Here is an 11,995-nt window from a genome sequence, read left to right on the forward strand (position 1 = left end):
GTTTAATTTTCAATTTTCTTTTGAAATCTTTGAGCATGTTTTCATGGCCTCTTGAATAAATGAGATGTGATGAGAATTATTATGCTTAAAAGTGTATGGGCTAATAGCGTATACCTGGATTTTTTTAGGTATGTTGTCAATGGAGATGATGGAAGTAGTTTGTGTGCTATGCTTAGACAATGCTTTGGAGTTTCATACTTTTTAGCTCACTTCTTGGATGGGGGTGTGACACAGGTCGACAACTTTTTTGTAATGGTAATGGGGAGGGAAAGCCTCCATTGCTCATGACATATATAGTGGAAGATGATGATTAAAATTAATTCATGTATGGCGTTCCTCCGTCAATTCTCTTCTTTACACATTTTTTTTTTTTGTAATTATAAAGTTTGAGATGCCTTTGTTTATGGGTTTCATTTACAAGCTTTGATGAAATTAATCCAAAATAATTAAAGTGCTATACGTATTATTTGATCTTTAAAATAAAAAATTTATAAATTACCACTTGCACGAAAGTTATTTGGTAATTTAAAATTGTCACCATAGTTATTTTCGTTTGAAAAATTAAACAAATTACAAAATAATGAAACAAATAATAATTAAAATGATAAATTATTACTTGGAGTAATAATGATCACTTAATTTATCAAATAATTTTAATGCAACATTTTTATATTTTTTTTCTTAATAGATGGGGCTTAATTAAACTTAATTAATAATTAAAAGAATATGAAACGAAAAAAATAATTTTGATTATAAATTATCACTTGAATTCAAGAAACTTTGAAATGCAACATGATATTTTATACATGTGTTAGGCAATGTGATACATTAAATATCAATATCAAACATTCATTGTATCAGTTAACCGCTTCATTCATTGTCAAACAAGCCAGCTAACCATTTCACACTTAGCTATTTTTGGAGTGGAAGCGGTTAACCGCTTAATTCTTTAGCTTAACAATCCGACTAACTATTTCGTTGTTAGCTATTTCTAGAATGCAAGCAGTTAACTGCTTGATTCCTTGTTAAATTAGTTGGCTAACCATTTCCTTTCTGGGTGTTTTCTGGAGTGGAAACGGTAAACCACTTAATTCTTCGTTAAATCAGCCGACTAACCGTTTCATTGTTGGGTGTCTCTGGAGTGGAAGCGGTTATCTGTTTAATTATTCCTTAAATCAATTGGTTAGTTGTTTCATTGTTTGGTGTGTCTAGAGTGGAAGCGGTTAACCGTTAGATTTATTGTTAAATAAGCTGGCTAGCCGGCTTCGTGATTAATTATATGCACTATTACTTCGTCTTCCTCATCCATTTTCAATTTTTGTCTTTATTCAAGACACCGAACAATTCAAGTGAAACATGCAACAAGTGAGGTCAAACATACAACATGAAATTTACATGTAAAAAGGTCGTGTCAAACATGCAACACCTGAGGTTAAACATACAACAACTGAGGTTAAATATGAGAACTACGTCAATATGCAATAGTTCACGTGAAAGATGTAACAATGGAGGTCAAACATGCAACACGGATGTGAAAAATGAAACATGTGGGAAAATTTTCATTTTTTAGCTTTATTCAAGACATTCAACAATCCAAGTGAAACATGCAACAAGTGATGTTAAACATACAACTTGAAATTTACATGTAAAAAGGTCACGTAAAACATACAACACCTATGGGTCAAATATGCAACAAATGAGGTTAAACATAAGAACCACATCAACATGCAACAGTTCACGTGAAAGATGTAATGACAAAGATCAAATATGCAACACGGACATGAAACATGAAATAGGCAAGAAAATTTTTATTTTTTTGACTTTATTCAAGACATGCGATAATCCACGTGAAACATGCAACAAGTGGTCAAACATACAACATAAAATTTACACGTAAAACATGCAACACTTGAGATCAAACATCATAATCACATCAACATGCAATCGTTCATGTGAAAGATGCAACAACGGAGGATAAATATGGAATATAGAGTGAAACATGAAACGGTCGGGAAAATTTTTATTTTTTGACTTTATTCAAGATATGCAACAATCCAAGTGAAACTACAACAAGAGAGGTCCAACATGCAATTAGAAATTTACATGTAAAAAGGTTACATAAAAACATGCAACACCTGAGGTTAAACATGCAACATATAATGTTAAATATGAAAACCATGTCAAAATACAACAATTCACATGAAAGATACAACAAAAGTAATCAAATATGCAACAAAGATATCAAACATGAAACAGGAAAGGGGGGAGAACATTTTGGGGTATTTAAAATAATAAAATTGAGACAAATAACAAAATACATAAAAATTTTGAGTTTAAATACTACACATCACATATGATAAATATATGAAACAAATATTTCTCCTTTATTATATAATTTTTTTCTCTTGATTTTGACAACATTATATCTTTCTTTTATTTCCTATTTATTAATTTTTACTATTAATATTATTTTTCCCATAATTTTTAAATTAATATATTATTTTAATTTAATTTCTTAAATTAAAAAAAAGGTGCAACCGGTTTTGTTTGGGGGTAATTTTTAAAAACCTCCCCTGGGGTTTGAGGTTGTTGCAAATAGATGGCGAAAATCATTTTATTTGTAAAAGGCCCCCTACCGTCAGTTAAAATTTTTATTGACTAACTGTTAACTTTGAAAAAACAATATTACCCCTAATCCTCACTTTCTGCTTTTCACTTTCTGCTTTTTATAGGCTTCCATACATATCAAGTTTCGTGTTGTAATTATTAATCCATATTAACTAGATGTATGATGAACAAGCAATTATGAGATCCATCGTCCACATTAGAAAATCCAAATTTTTTTTTAAAAAAAAAAGTCACCAACAACAGGTCTCATCACCTAATCAGAATTTTGCATTGGGGTGCTGGTCAAAGATATATAAAACCAACTCAGTTTAGCAGCAAAAGATTTCTGGACAGGCAAGTGAAGTCATCACCGAATCAGAAATTTGCACTGGGTGCTGATCAAAGATAGATAAAATTGACTGGAACTTTACAGCTAAAGATTTCTAGACAGGCTAATGATAAACTTGTTTAATGCTTACCAGAAGCACTAGGAGTGGTTTGGCCTCTTTTCTCCGCATCTTGATTATCCTTTGTATTCCGTCCAGATGTTAAGAGGTTTGCGGTTGGTGTCTTTTCCTGCCTGAGAACCAGATGCCATATCCGTTCCTCCCTCACGTTTCTGCCGGGCTTGCTCAGCCATAAGTTGCCATTTCGAAAACATGTCACCTCCCCCAACAGCAGCGCGAGCAGCAACATTTGCAGCTGTCGTTCTCATTTTGTTATCCTCCTCTTTGTTTACCTGCAAAAACTTACACAAGACAGAACTTCATTTGTATGAGTGGTCAATATATCCAATGCTTGGCAGAATGTTAATCCTTGATACCTTCACTGATTTTATACGACCATCATCTTTCTCCTTCTCACCATCATCTTTAACCTTCTGCAGCGTAAATCTAAATGACAAGTCATCTTAGGCAACAAAATTATAAAGTATTTGGTAATATTTTGAAATGTCAATAATACCCCCATCTACCTAAATAGTAAGTAAACGGAGCAAAAATGTAAGGGATTTTTTACAAATAAAATTATTTTCGCCATTTATTTGCAACAGCCTCAAGCTTCAGGGGAGATTTTTTAAAATTACCCTTTTGTTTGGCTGCCAGCCGGGCTCTCACGCACCATCCCGGCATTGTAGCCAACCAAACCCATCTTTTGAGAACAAAAAAATGATCGGTTTTACTAATAAAATTGTATTGGAATTTGACGACGGAAACCTTCATAAAGAAAGGGGTAAGGCTACAGTGCAACTGTGGTACCGTGCCACAGTTGCACCAGCCGTTGGATCCACTCAAATAAATAGGGTCCACTTAAATAAGTAGAAATCCAACGGTTGGGTGCAACTGTGGCACGGTACCACAGTTGCACCACAGATTTATCCTAAAGAAAGATATTATCTATGTCCAAAATTCTGATTTAAGAAAGTTAGGGACCCACATTTTATTATCTCATTTCATTTTTAGGCGTCTGCGGTCTGCAGGCTTCTCTCTGAACCACACCTATTAACTCATCTCCGTGTGTGCGCGCATGTGGTGGCAGTACATATAAACAAAATCTCAATTGTCAAGGTTAGTGCTTCAATTTTCTTCATTTTTGTTTCATTTTCTTGTAATATTCTTGAATTTCTCTGTGTATATACTCTTTTCCATGAACAAAAATGTAAAACAAGAATAAAAATTGAAGCTTAATAGAATGTTAATGGCATCTTCATTCATCATTATTTCTTCTTATTTTTTTATTCTCTTTTTTAAATTCATAGACCGACTTTCTTTATGCGGGTATCGATATTACATGAAAGTGCTTAGCTTTGTTTTCTTTTTGCTCTGTTATTTTATTTTATTTTTTTACCAATTCGGCCTTGATTGAATCAGTGTCTTTTACGTTCAATTTTAGGCTTGACGTGAATTTTATTTTCTACCATTTTCTTTTTTTTGGCCATCTGGGTTGTTGATAATTTTTCATCTTAATTGTGAAATTAGTTTCTAAAAGGATGGTTACATGTTGAAGTAGTTGCTTTATACAGTTTCAAGTTTTAGTCTAAATAATTTTTTTGTCGAAAAAAATGAGCTGATAATTTTACATCATATGTGGCAATCGCCATGGCTTTTCCTTAGACGAACTTGTTTTTGCTTTTAGAAAACAACCATGTAGTGATAGTAATTAATCAGAGTAGTGCTTAGTTCCTATTATAAAGAACTAAAGACAAAGAATCGATCGTTAATACAATGAGCAAGATTTTTTTTTTTCTTTTTAGGATTCCATGGTTTGTGGGGGCAGTCTGGGATTGTGGATGAAATGTGGAACTGTTAAACACTTGCCTGCTTGGACTTGATCGACATACTGCTTTGCTGGTGTTTGTTTTAGTTGAGAGAAGCATTTGCTACATACAACTGGAATTTGAATCTTTTACATGATAAGGGTGTTACACTCTAAACTTTTAGTGCTGTTGCTTAGTACTTGGACTGATAGGATGATTTTAATCTAATGCATTGTAGCTTGTTCCTGAACTTCATCAATTTGTTTGTCATCACACTGGGTATATTCATAATTCTGCAGTAACTGCCATGCTAAATTTTTTGAATTAGGGTATTGTCAACTGTTATCATGCATAGAACACAATTATGAAGATCCTGCGAGTTATTCTTGCATTGTTATCTAGGGCTATAACTCTATCTTGCATTGGTGATCCGATGAACATTTTAAAACGAGCATGAGTTTCACTGATTATGGGCTCATAATTATCAATCTGTACAAGCGTTCAGGTTTAAGCACTAGTAAGATTGAGGGTTTGCATACAAAAAATGGTGTAAAATTTTCTATATTATTACTTTTTAATGCGGTGTATTGACTTCTATTTCATTGTATTGGTTTCCTAAGTTTATATGCTTGTAGCTGGCGTCAAATGGGAGCACTGCCATTGCACTCAAGTTTGTTGATACTAGAGAGAGATGTCTTTGAAAGTTCTTATATAAGGCTTGCAGTTAGTGCAAACCAGAAGTGGAAAAATGAACCTAGTACAAGTGGACAGACTTCAAAGATCGGTTCAAAGTCTGCTTGTTTTCTCGGAAAGAGGTAATTTTGAACTTTATCAGAATTTTAATTGTATAGTGTCTTCTATTTTCCCATGGAACCCTGATCATGAGCTAGTCTTATTAGAGTGAACTCAAAATTCTCTTCACAGATCTCAAACATCAGCATATGAACTAAACTATTGTTCTGTTTCTCTCTTTAGTATGCACAATAATGTGATATAGCTCTTTTCTTTTAATTTTATTGTGGTAAAGTATCTTCCTTTGTGAATAGCCTGGACTACTCATGCACTTTCCAATTTATGTTCAGTTCCCATCCTTTCTGTGCTGGAATGTATTGCCATATTTCTCTCAAGCTCTTTCTTAGGTTCATATATATATTGTTCTTGTTTTTATCCAGAAGCTTTGATCTTGGAGAATGTTGTGGACTCAATACTAATTTTGAATTTTCTGCTATATTATGTGGAGCTCTTTCTATGTATGCTCAACTGGCAGTGATATTAGAAATTTAGAATGTTAGATTCCTATCTGACACAAGATCTGTTTTGATCATTTGGAACTAGTTCAGTCTGTTTCAAAGTCTTAATTGGCATTCAGGAGTCCTCCGAAATACAGATCCGATTGTGTTACTTCAGCTTAGATTTTTGTATGTGATTTTTCAATTGCATTTTAATGAGTCTTGAACACTTCTCCAAATAAATGAGGATAATTTCAATTAGGGACCTCATTTCTATTCTATTGTGGTAACTTGCAATGGTTTGTGTAGTTATGCGCCCATTCTGAGATGGAATTGATTGAAATGGTCCAAGATATTTTAAATCTTTACGTGTTAGCTTGTTGATGTTGATTGCCTCTGAACTTGGCATTTGTGTTCTTTTTGCTAACATAGTTTTCTGATGAGAAGACATGGCTGGAAAATAGCATTTGCGTTGGACACAGGTGGAATATCTGGGAGTGGTGGACAAGAGAGCCTCAATGGTGATGGTCCTGATCTTGGTGGCACTAGATTGGGAAGGATAGTTAGTGCAGGTGGTAGACAGCTACTGGAGAAGCTGAACATAGCGAGAAAGAACCTTCCAATGAAGATATTTCTCCTGCTATTGGGTTTCTACACAGCAAATGCTCTAGCTACGATCCTTGGACAGACAGGTGACTGGGATGTACTGGTTGCAGGTGTTGTAGTTGCTGCCATTGAAGGTATAGGTATGCTTATGTACAAAAAGCCACCGTCGTCAACTGGGAGGCTGCAATCCTTTGTGGTGATGATGAACTATTGGAAAGCCGGTGTGTGCTTAGGCCTCTTTGTGGATGCTTTTAAACTGGGAAGTTAATTAGCCTAGCAATAGGTATGTCCTCAAGCCAGGATTCAGATTCTTTTCCTTTATGTTAGTAATGTCTCTGCTGCTGTAACCTAATTCAATGATAGGTTAGAGAAACTAGGTCCTGCATAATCTATTCATTTTCATATGCAATTGCTTTAGCATTCATTGAATGAAGCTGCACCAAGATGCCTTGTCTCACAGATTCCTAGATGCAATGAAATGTGAGTCCATTTGACATCATCTCTTGTTAGCTAGTTTATATGAAGGGAATGGCATCTTAACTCTGTAAAAGAAATGCAACAAGGTATCCCATTGTATTAAAGCTAGATTTCAAGTTTGGGATATGTTTCATGGTACCTTTCTCATCATCTCTTTACCTGAAAGGGATGGTTCCCGAATTGTGTTAAACTAACTGTTTCTGCTCTTTCCTTGTTTTACTTTTAGGATACATTGTTTTGTTGCATCAATCACATTCAACGCTTGGCTACATTTGACATGTTCATATTATAGTAATTAATATAGCGCTTATAGGGAAATAATGACTACTCTGCCATCCAATGGTCAGGTATTCAACTAGATGAAGCACTTCCATTTTATTCAAAATATTAATTTGGAATCAACACTCTTATTTTTCGATTTCATACATAAGACATGAACATATATGTTGACAACTTCTATGCAACTTCCTAATTATGTAGAAAGAGTAGAGAAATGTGCAGTATCAGACAGCATCAATCTGAAGGTATGCCTCCATTCTTTCAGCACCACCACTGTTGCCTCAGACACAGACATGGCATCAATCTGAATTTATGCCTCCATTCTTTCAGCACCACCACTGTTGCCTCATACACAGACATGGCATACTACAATTGGCGCCTTAGCAATTCAAGGCAGCAACTGGTATAAGACAATTCCCTTCATCCAAAACGCCTAATTAATCATCTGGAATCCTGTGAAATGCAATTAAGCATACAAGCAAATCGTAAATGCCAATCTTCATAGATTAATTTTGCATTTCAATGTTTGGACTATCTGGGATTCCGATGGATTTTCCCTTCAGATTCAATCTTATCTACATTGTCTACTATGTATTGGATTTTTTTTGAGAGGTCCTGTATGTGCTCTTCAATGTGATTGAAAAGAAGGTCGAGACATCTCCTAAGCGAAGCAGACCGTTTTCTCTCAATGATCAGCTGTTGAGTAAGTTCTTCAACTCTCCAATCTTCGGACTACAAGGTGCAAAAGGCAAAAAGGAAGTCGATGAAGAATAAATCATTAAGTTAAATGAATCCAATTAAACTGTTGTCTCAATGAATTTATGATTCGATCCACTACACGAGATGCCTTGTATCATTACTGCAACTGAAAATGTATTCTAATGAATTCCTTGAGAAATTCCTAGATATAAGGGCTTTATTTGAAGTGTCCATGGTCATTGGGAATATGAGAAGATGGAAGATGAAAACCAACCATAGGCAAGCATGGCTTCCACATCGAACACCATGAGATCATCCAAGTAATTTACCTTAAATCCTCAGCTCTAAAAGATTCCTTTATATCGGATAAAAATAAAACCACAGAATCCGATAATATAATAGATACAGAAAAGAAAATTAGTTCAGCTCTCACCTCAAACAATTATTTTACTAGTATAATTGCTCGTTATGTTTAAGAGATTCAATCTTTTCCAGCATCATTCTCACATCTAAACAGATTTCAACCTTTTCTAGCATCATTCTCACATCTACATACTAAAGTGAATGTAGATATTCTCAAGCAGATCTCAGACAGATAAACAGGCCAGCAAGTTCTTCAGTCTCCGAATCAGGATCAAGCCAAGCATATAAAATTAGTTTATTTCTTCTCATGTATAAAATTAGTTTAGTTCTTCTCAGTTCTCAAGTATAAAATTAGTTTACTTCTTCTCAAGTAACTACTGATAGCATGACAAGTCCCATATATCATATGTGATAATATTCCCAAAGGCAAATTTGAAGTTATCAGATACAAACTAAACGAGAAGGATAAGGACAAGAATTAACCACTATTTGTCTATAAAGCACTGTCGTCTGACCCTGGGTAGTAGACAGAGCATGAGTATGTTCCTTCACAAACTTTGTAACAACCCACTTTCCAAAGCTCATTTTCCTCACTGAAATCATTGCTTTACAACCAACTCGAGTGGGAGGCCGCAGCCTAATACTTTTCACTTCGTGCCTGGAGCTGGGAGGCTTTCTGTAACCCTCTTTATTACATACTAAGGATTGCGAAATAATGGATCCATCACGTTTAGAGCGAGTACGGTAGTTTATACGTGTAATGAAACCCAAACGCATGCCATATGCATTATAAAATGCATGTGCTGCAGCTACTGATTCGAATTCCTGACCCACATATGGTTCATCTCCACAAACTGTATTTAACTGCACTCCAGAAGAATGAGTCATTTTATCATTTTTCTCAACCTGAGAGACCATTTCAACTGAACTTCCAATTGCCATGCCTTCATTACCAAGGTGAGCCTCATTATCAGTTGTAATAAAATGTGTCCCACCAATTATTTCATAAGAATTTTGTTCAAGCTGAATCTCTGAATATAGTACAGAATCCTCTACATCATAAATATTCTGCACAATTACTTTCTATACACAATCTTATGAAAACAGAAAACAACATAACGTGGGATAGCCCGTATAATGAAGCATCTCACAATTACCTTGCTCATTATCATTTGCATCATCAGACACCTTGTCCTGAGCATCTTTATCATTTTGCTTAAGCTGAATGCCCATACCATGCCTAGAATCCACTGCAGCAAGAAAATTCCGAATTATTGTTTCCACTAAAATCTCCATAATAAATACCTCTTCCTTCGAAAAGAACATCAAAATTCTTTTAGATAATTTCTTGAAGAAGATGTAGAGATAAATGAAACAATGTTCATAATTAGGAACTTGCCACATGACACAAAATAGCAACAGAATTAACAAAAACCCAGCAATAAATTTCCAAATTAAATGAATAACTCAAGACAATCAGCGAAAGATTTCAGTGGCGTGAAACATAACTCTCTTTTTTTTTCTTTCCTTCCAAAAAAAAAAAAAACTTGGAGGGTTTAATTCTTGATTCAAACTACAATACAATTTGAATTTTTTTTTAATACATGATTTCAATGTAATCTCACATAGAACCACAAAAATAATTTCTTTTTTCCTTCTTACTACATTTTAAACTCCGATCAAACAATGGTAACCAAAAATTATTCGTACAAACTTTTAATGAAACCCATTTCTTAAGCTGCTGTATATCTCCTGCTTTTTTGAACAAAGAATTGCATCACTTTGTAAATCATACAGACGCTTAAGCTTGCAGCGGGGCCTAGTAGGTAAAACTTGTGAATTTAACACTTTCTTCACCTACATAACACGGGATCCAATCAATTTCAGAATTTGTTAGGATTGCATAAGAGTTTCAGACTTTCAGAGTTCAAATAGTTCACATCAGAGTTAGCACATATTTGGTTTACATTTCTGTAACATTTAGATAAACAAATTGAAAACTGAAAAAGAGAATCCAATCTATTGTTCATGTAAAAGTGTAATTTCCTTTTGAACATTATACAAGCTCCTTAGGCTATATGTCTGGCACATCTCGCAATGGCAATGATCAATTGTAAAGAAAATTGAATTATATTTTTAAAAAATTAAATTTTTTTTAAAATTAAAAAAAAAAATATTTCTCTATCATATACATTAATGTTGCATTCGACATTTGACATCAATTGATACATTCAGAGGGGAAAAAAATGAATACACAGATTAAAAAAAAAATTGGAAAATTAACTTAACGGAAGCTGTAAAACTCACTTGGGTGATTCACTTTCTTGCGGAGAAAATCAATCAACTCGTTAAAGAGAGAGAGGGAGACAAAATTTCCGTTTGGTTACTGAGAAAATTGAGAAGAAGTGTTTTCGTATCTGTATAATTTGTAAGATACGGTGCTACTTTCTGTGTAGATCTGGACCGTCCGTTTGATTGACAATTTTATTTTAGAGGCTTCTACCACCCTTTGAAATCTTTAAGAAACCCCACATTTTATTTTTATTTTTATGTCTCTTTCTTTCATGAAATTATACTACAATTTTCATTAAATTTATTTAGAACAAATTAATTAGATTAAAAATATATTTTTTACTAGGAGAATTATTTTTAATAGATAATTTACTTTTTTATTGTTAAAAATTATTTTTGATTTTATTTATAAAATTAATTATATCAAATATTAAGATTAAAATATAATTAGGGTTCATGATTTATAAATATATTTTAGTTTAATTAAATTCATATTTATCTTACGTAATTTCAAGTAATAATAAAACTATGATTTAAAAAAAAAAAAGTGTCCTAAGGATATTAAGGAGGTGTGAAAAGGATAACTCTCTATTTTTGGCTAATAACAGTTGGGAGACTGGAATTGGACTCTGCTATTTAAGAAAACATAGCCCCATCTTGTTCCTAAAAATATCCATCTGGCACCTCTATAAATTTTGGGCCAAGGGGCTCTTTAGTACCGTTGAGGTGAAAATGACAATGGGCTATGGGCCTTGTTATTGTAGATCTGAAATTTGGTTGAGGTGGAAAAAAAAAATTATTGAAAGTATGGGAAGTTAATTTGTGTTGTATCAAATTTAAATTAATAGAAACACAATATATTTATTAATCGTGTCAAAAAACGTAACATAAATATGACACATGTTTATACATATCTAATATGTTGACTCGTCTTTACACTTAATACCATAAAATTTAAAAATTAATTAAAAATACGACAAACATGTCAATACTATTCTTAAATATGTCAGAAATGGTTCACAGACAATAATATGTTTATGACACGAATAATTAATTTAGGATTAACACTTTAAATACATATATATTAATTTTCTTTTTAATAATATTACCATATATTAATTGATATTCATGTTATAAATATGTATATCAACAACCCTTAATTCAAAGAAACCCGAGAAAATTCAGTTTA

At 33.3% G+C, this 11,995-nt stretch overlaps 2 protein-coding genes across 19 annotated transcripts; one reads left to right on the top strand and one right to left on the bottom strand.

Moving 5' to 3' along the window:
• The first annotated feature begins 4,015 nt into the window (after window positions 1-4,015).
• LOC102620831 (ycf20-like protein) lies at window positions 4,016-8,377 on the top strand. Of its 12 annotated transcripts, none has more exons than XR_008055674.1 (6): window positions 4,016-4,172; window positions 5,482-5,676; window positions 6,523-6,979; window positions 7,400-7,520; window positions 7,654-7,697; window positions 7,783-8,377. XR_008055674.1 is itself a non-coding variant. In XM_006480437.4 (4 exons), the coding sequence occupies exons 2-3, from the start codon at window positions 5,507-5,509 to the stop codon at window positions 6,962-6,964; spliced, it is 612 nt and encodes a 203-aa protein (XP_006480500.1). In that variant the 5' UTR covers window positions 4,016-4,172; window positions 5,482-5,506; the 3' UTR covers window positions 6,965-6,979; window positions 7,654-8,377. The 12 variants fall into 12 exon arrangements, 8 of the variants coding, with proteins under 8 accessions (XP_006480500.1, XP_024955497.1, XP_024955498.1 ...); XR_008055675.1 differs by having other exon boundaries at window positions 4,017-4,172; window positions 6,538-6,979; XR_008055672.1 differs by having other exon boundaries at window positions 7,654-8,377.
• On the bottom strand, window positions 7,530-11,005 carry LOC102622870 (protein FAR1-RELATED SEQUENCE 3). 7 transcript variants are annotated; one of them, XM_006480445.4, is made up of 5 exons: window positions 10,822-11,005; window positions 10,229-10,371; window positions 9,672-9,764; window positions 8,998-9,566; window positions 7,530-8,772 (listed from the first exon to the last, which is right to left on the bottom strand). In XM_006480445.4, exons 2-5 carry the CDS (start codon window positions 10,242-10,244, stop codon window positions 8,728-8,730), a joined length of 723 nt encoding a protein of 240 aa, XP_006480508.2. In that variant the 5' UTR covers window positions 10,245-10,371; window positions 10,822-11,005; the 3' UTR covers window positions 7,530-8,727. The 7 variants fall into 7 exon arrangements, with proteins under 7 accessions (XP_006480508.2, XP_024955493.2, XP_024955495.2 ...); XM_025099725.2 differs by having other exon boundaries at window positions 7,530-8,184; window positions 8,998-9,458; window positions 10,822-11,001; XM_025099727.2 differs by having other exon boundaries at window positions 7,530-8,184; window positions 8,998-9,458; window positions 10,225-10,371; window positions 10,822-11,000.
• Window positions 11,006-11,995: the final 990 nt, after the last annotated feature.

This window comes from Citrus sinensis, chromosome 6 (assembly GCF_022201045.2).
Source record: "Citrus sinensis cultivar Valencia sweet orange chromosome 6, DVS_A1.0, whole genome shotgun sequence".
Classification (NCBI taxonomy): domain Eukaryota; kingdom Viridiplantae; phylum Streptophyta; class Magnoliopsida; order Sapindales; family Rutaceae; genus Citrus; species Citrus sinensis.

Excerpts from the sequence above, each read along its gene's own strand:
- LOC102620831 (XM_006480437.4), top strand. The coding sequence starts at position 5,507 with ATGGGAGCACTGCCATTGCACTCAAGTTTGTTGATACTAGAGAGAGAT. Across the intron at positions 5,677-6,522 it reads GCTTGTTTTCTCGGAAAGAG|TTTTCTGATGAGAAGACATG; the intron begins GTAATTTTGAAC and ends TTGCTAACATAG.
- LOC102622870 (XM_052443197.1), bottom strand. Across the intron at positions 9,567-9,671 it reads TGCAAATGATAATGAGCAAG|AGGATTCTGTACTATATTCA; the intron begins GTAATTGTGAGA and ends TTTATGATGTAG. Across the intron at positions 8,185-8,997 it reads TGCTTTATAGACAAATAGTG|TCCGAAGATTGGAGAGTTGA; the intron begins GTTAATTCTTGT and ends TGCACCTTGTAG.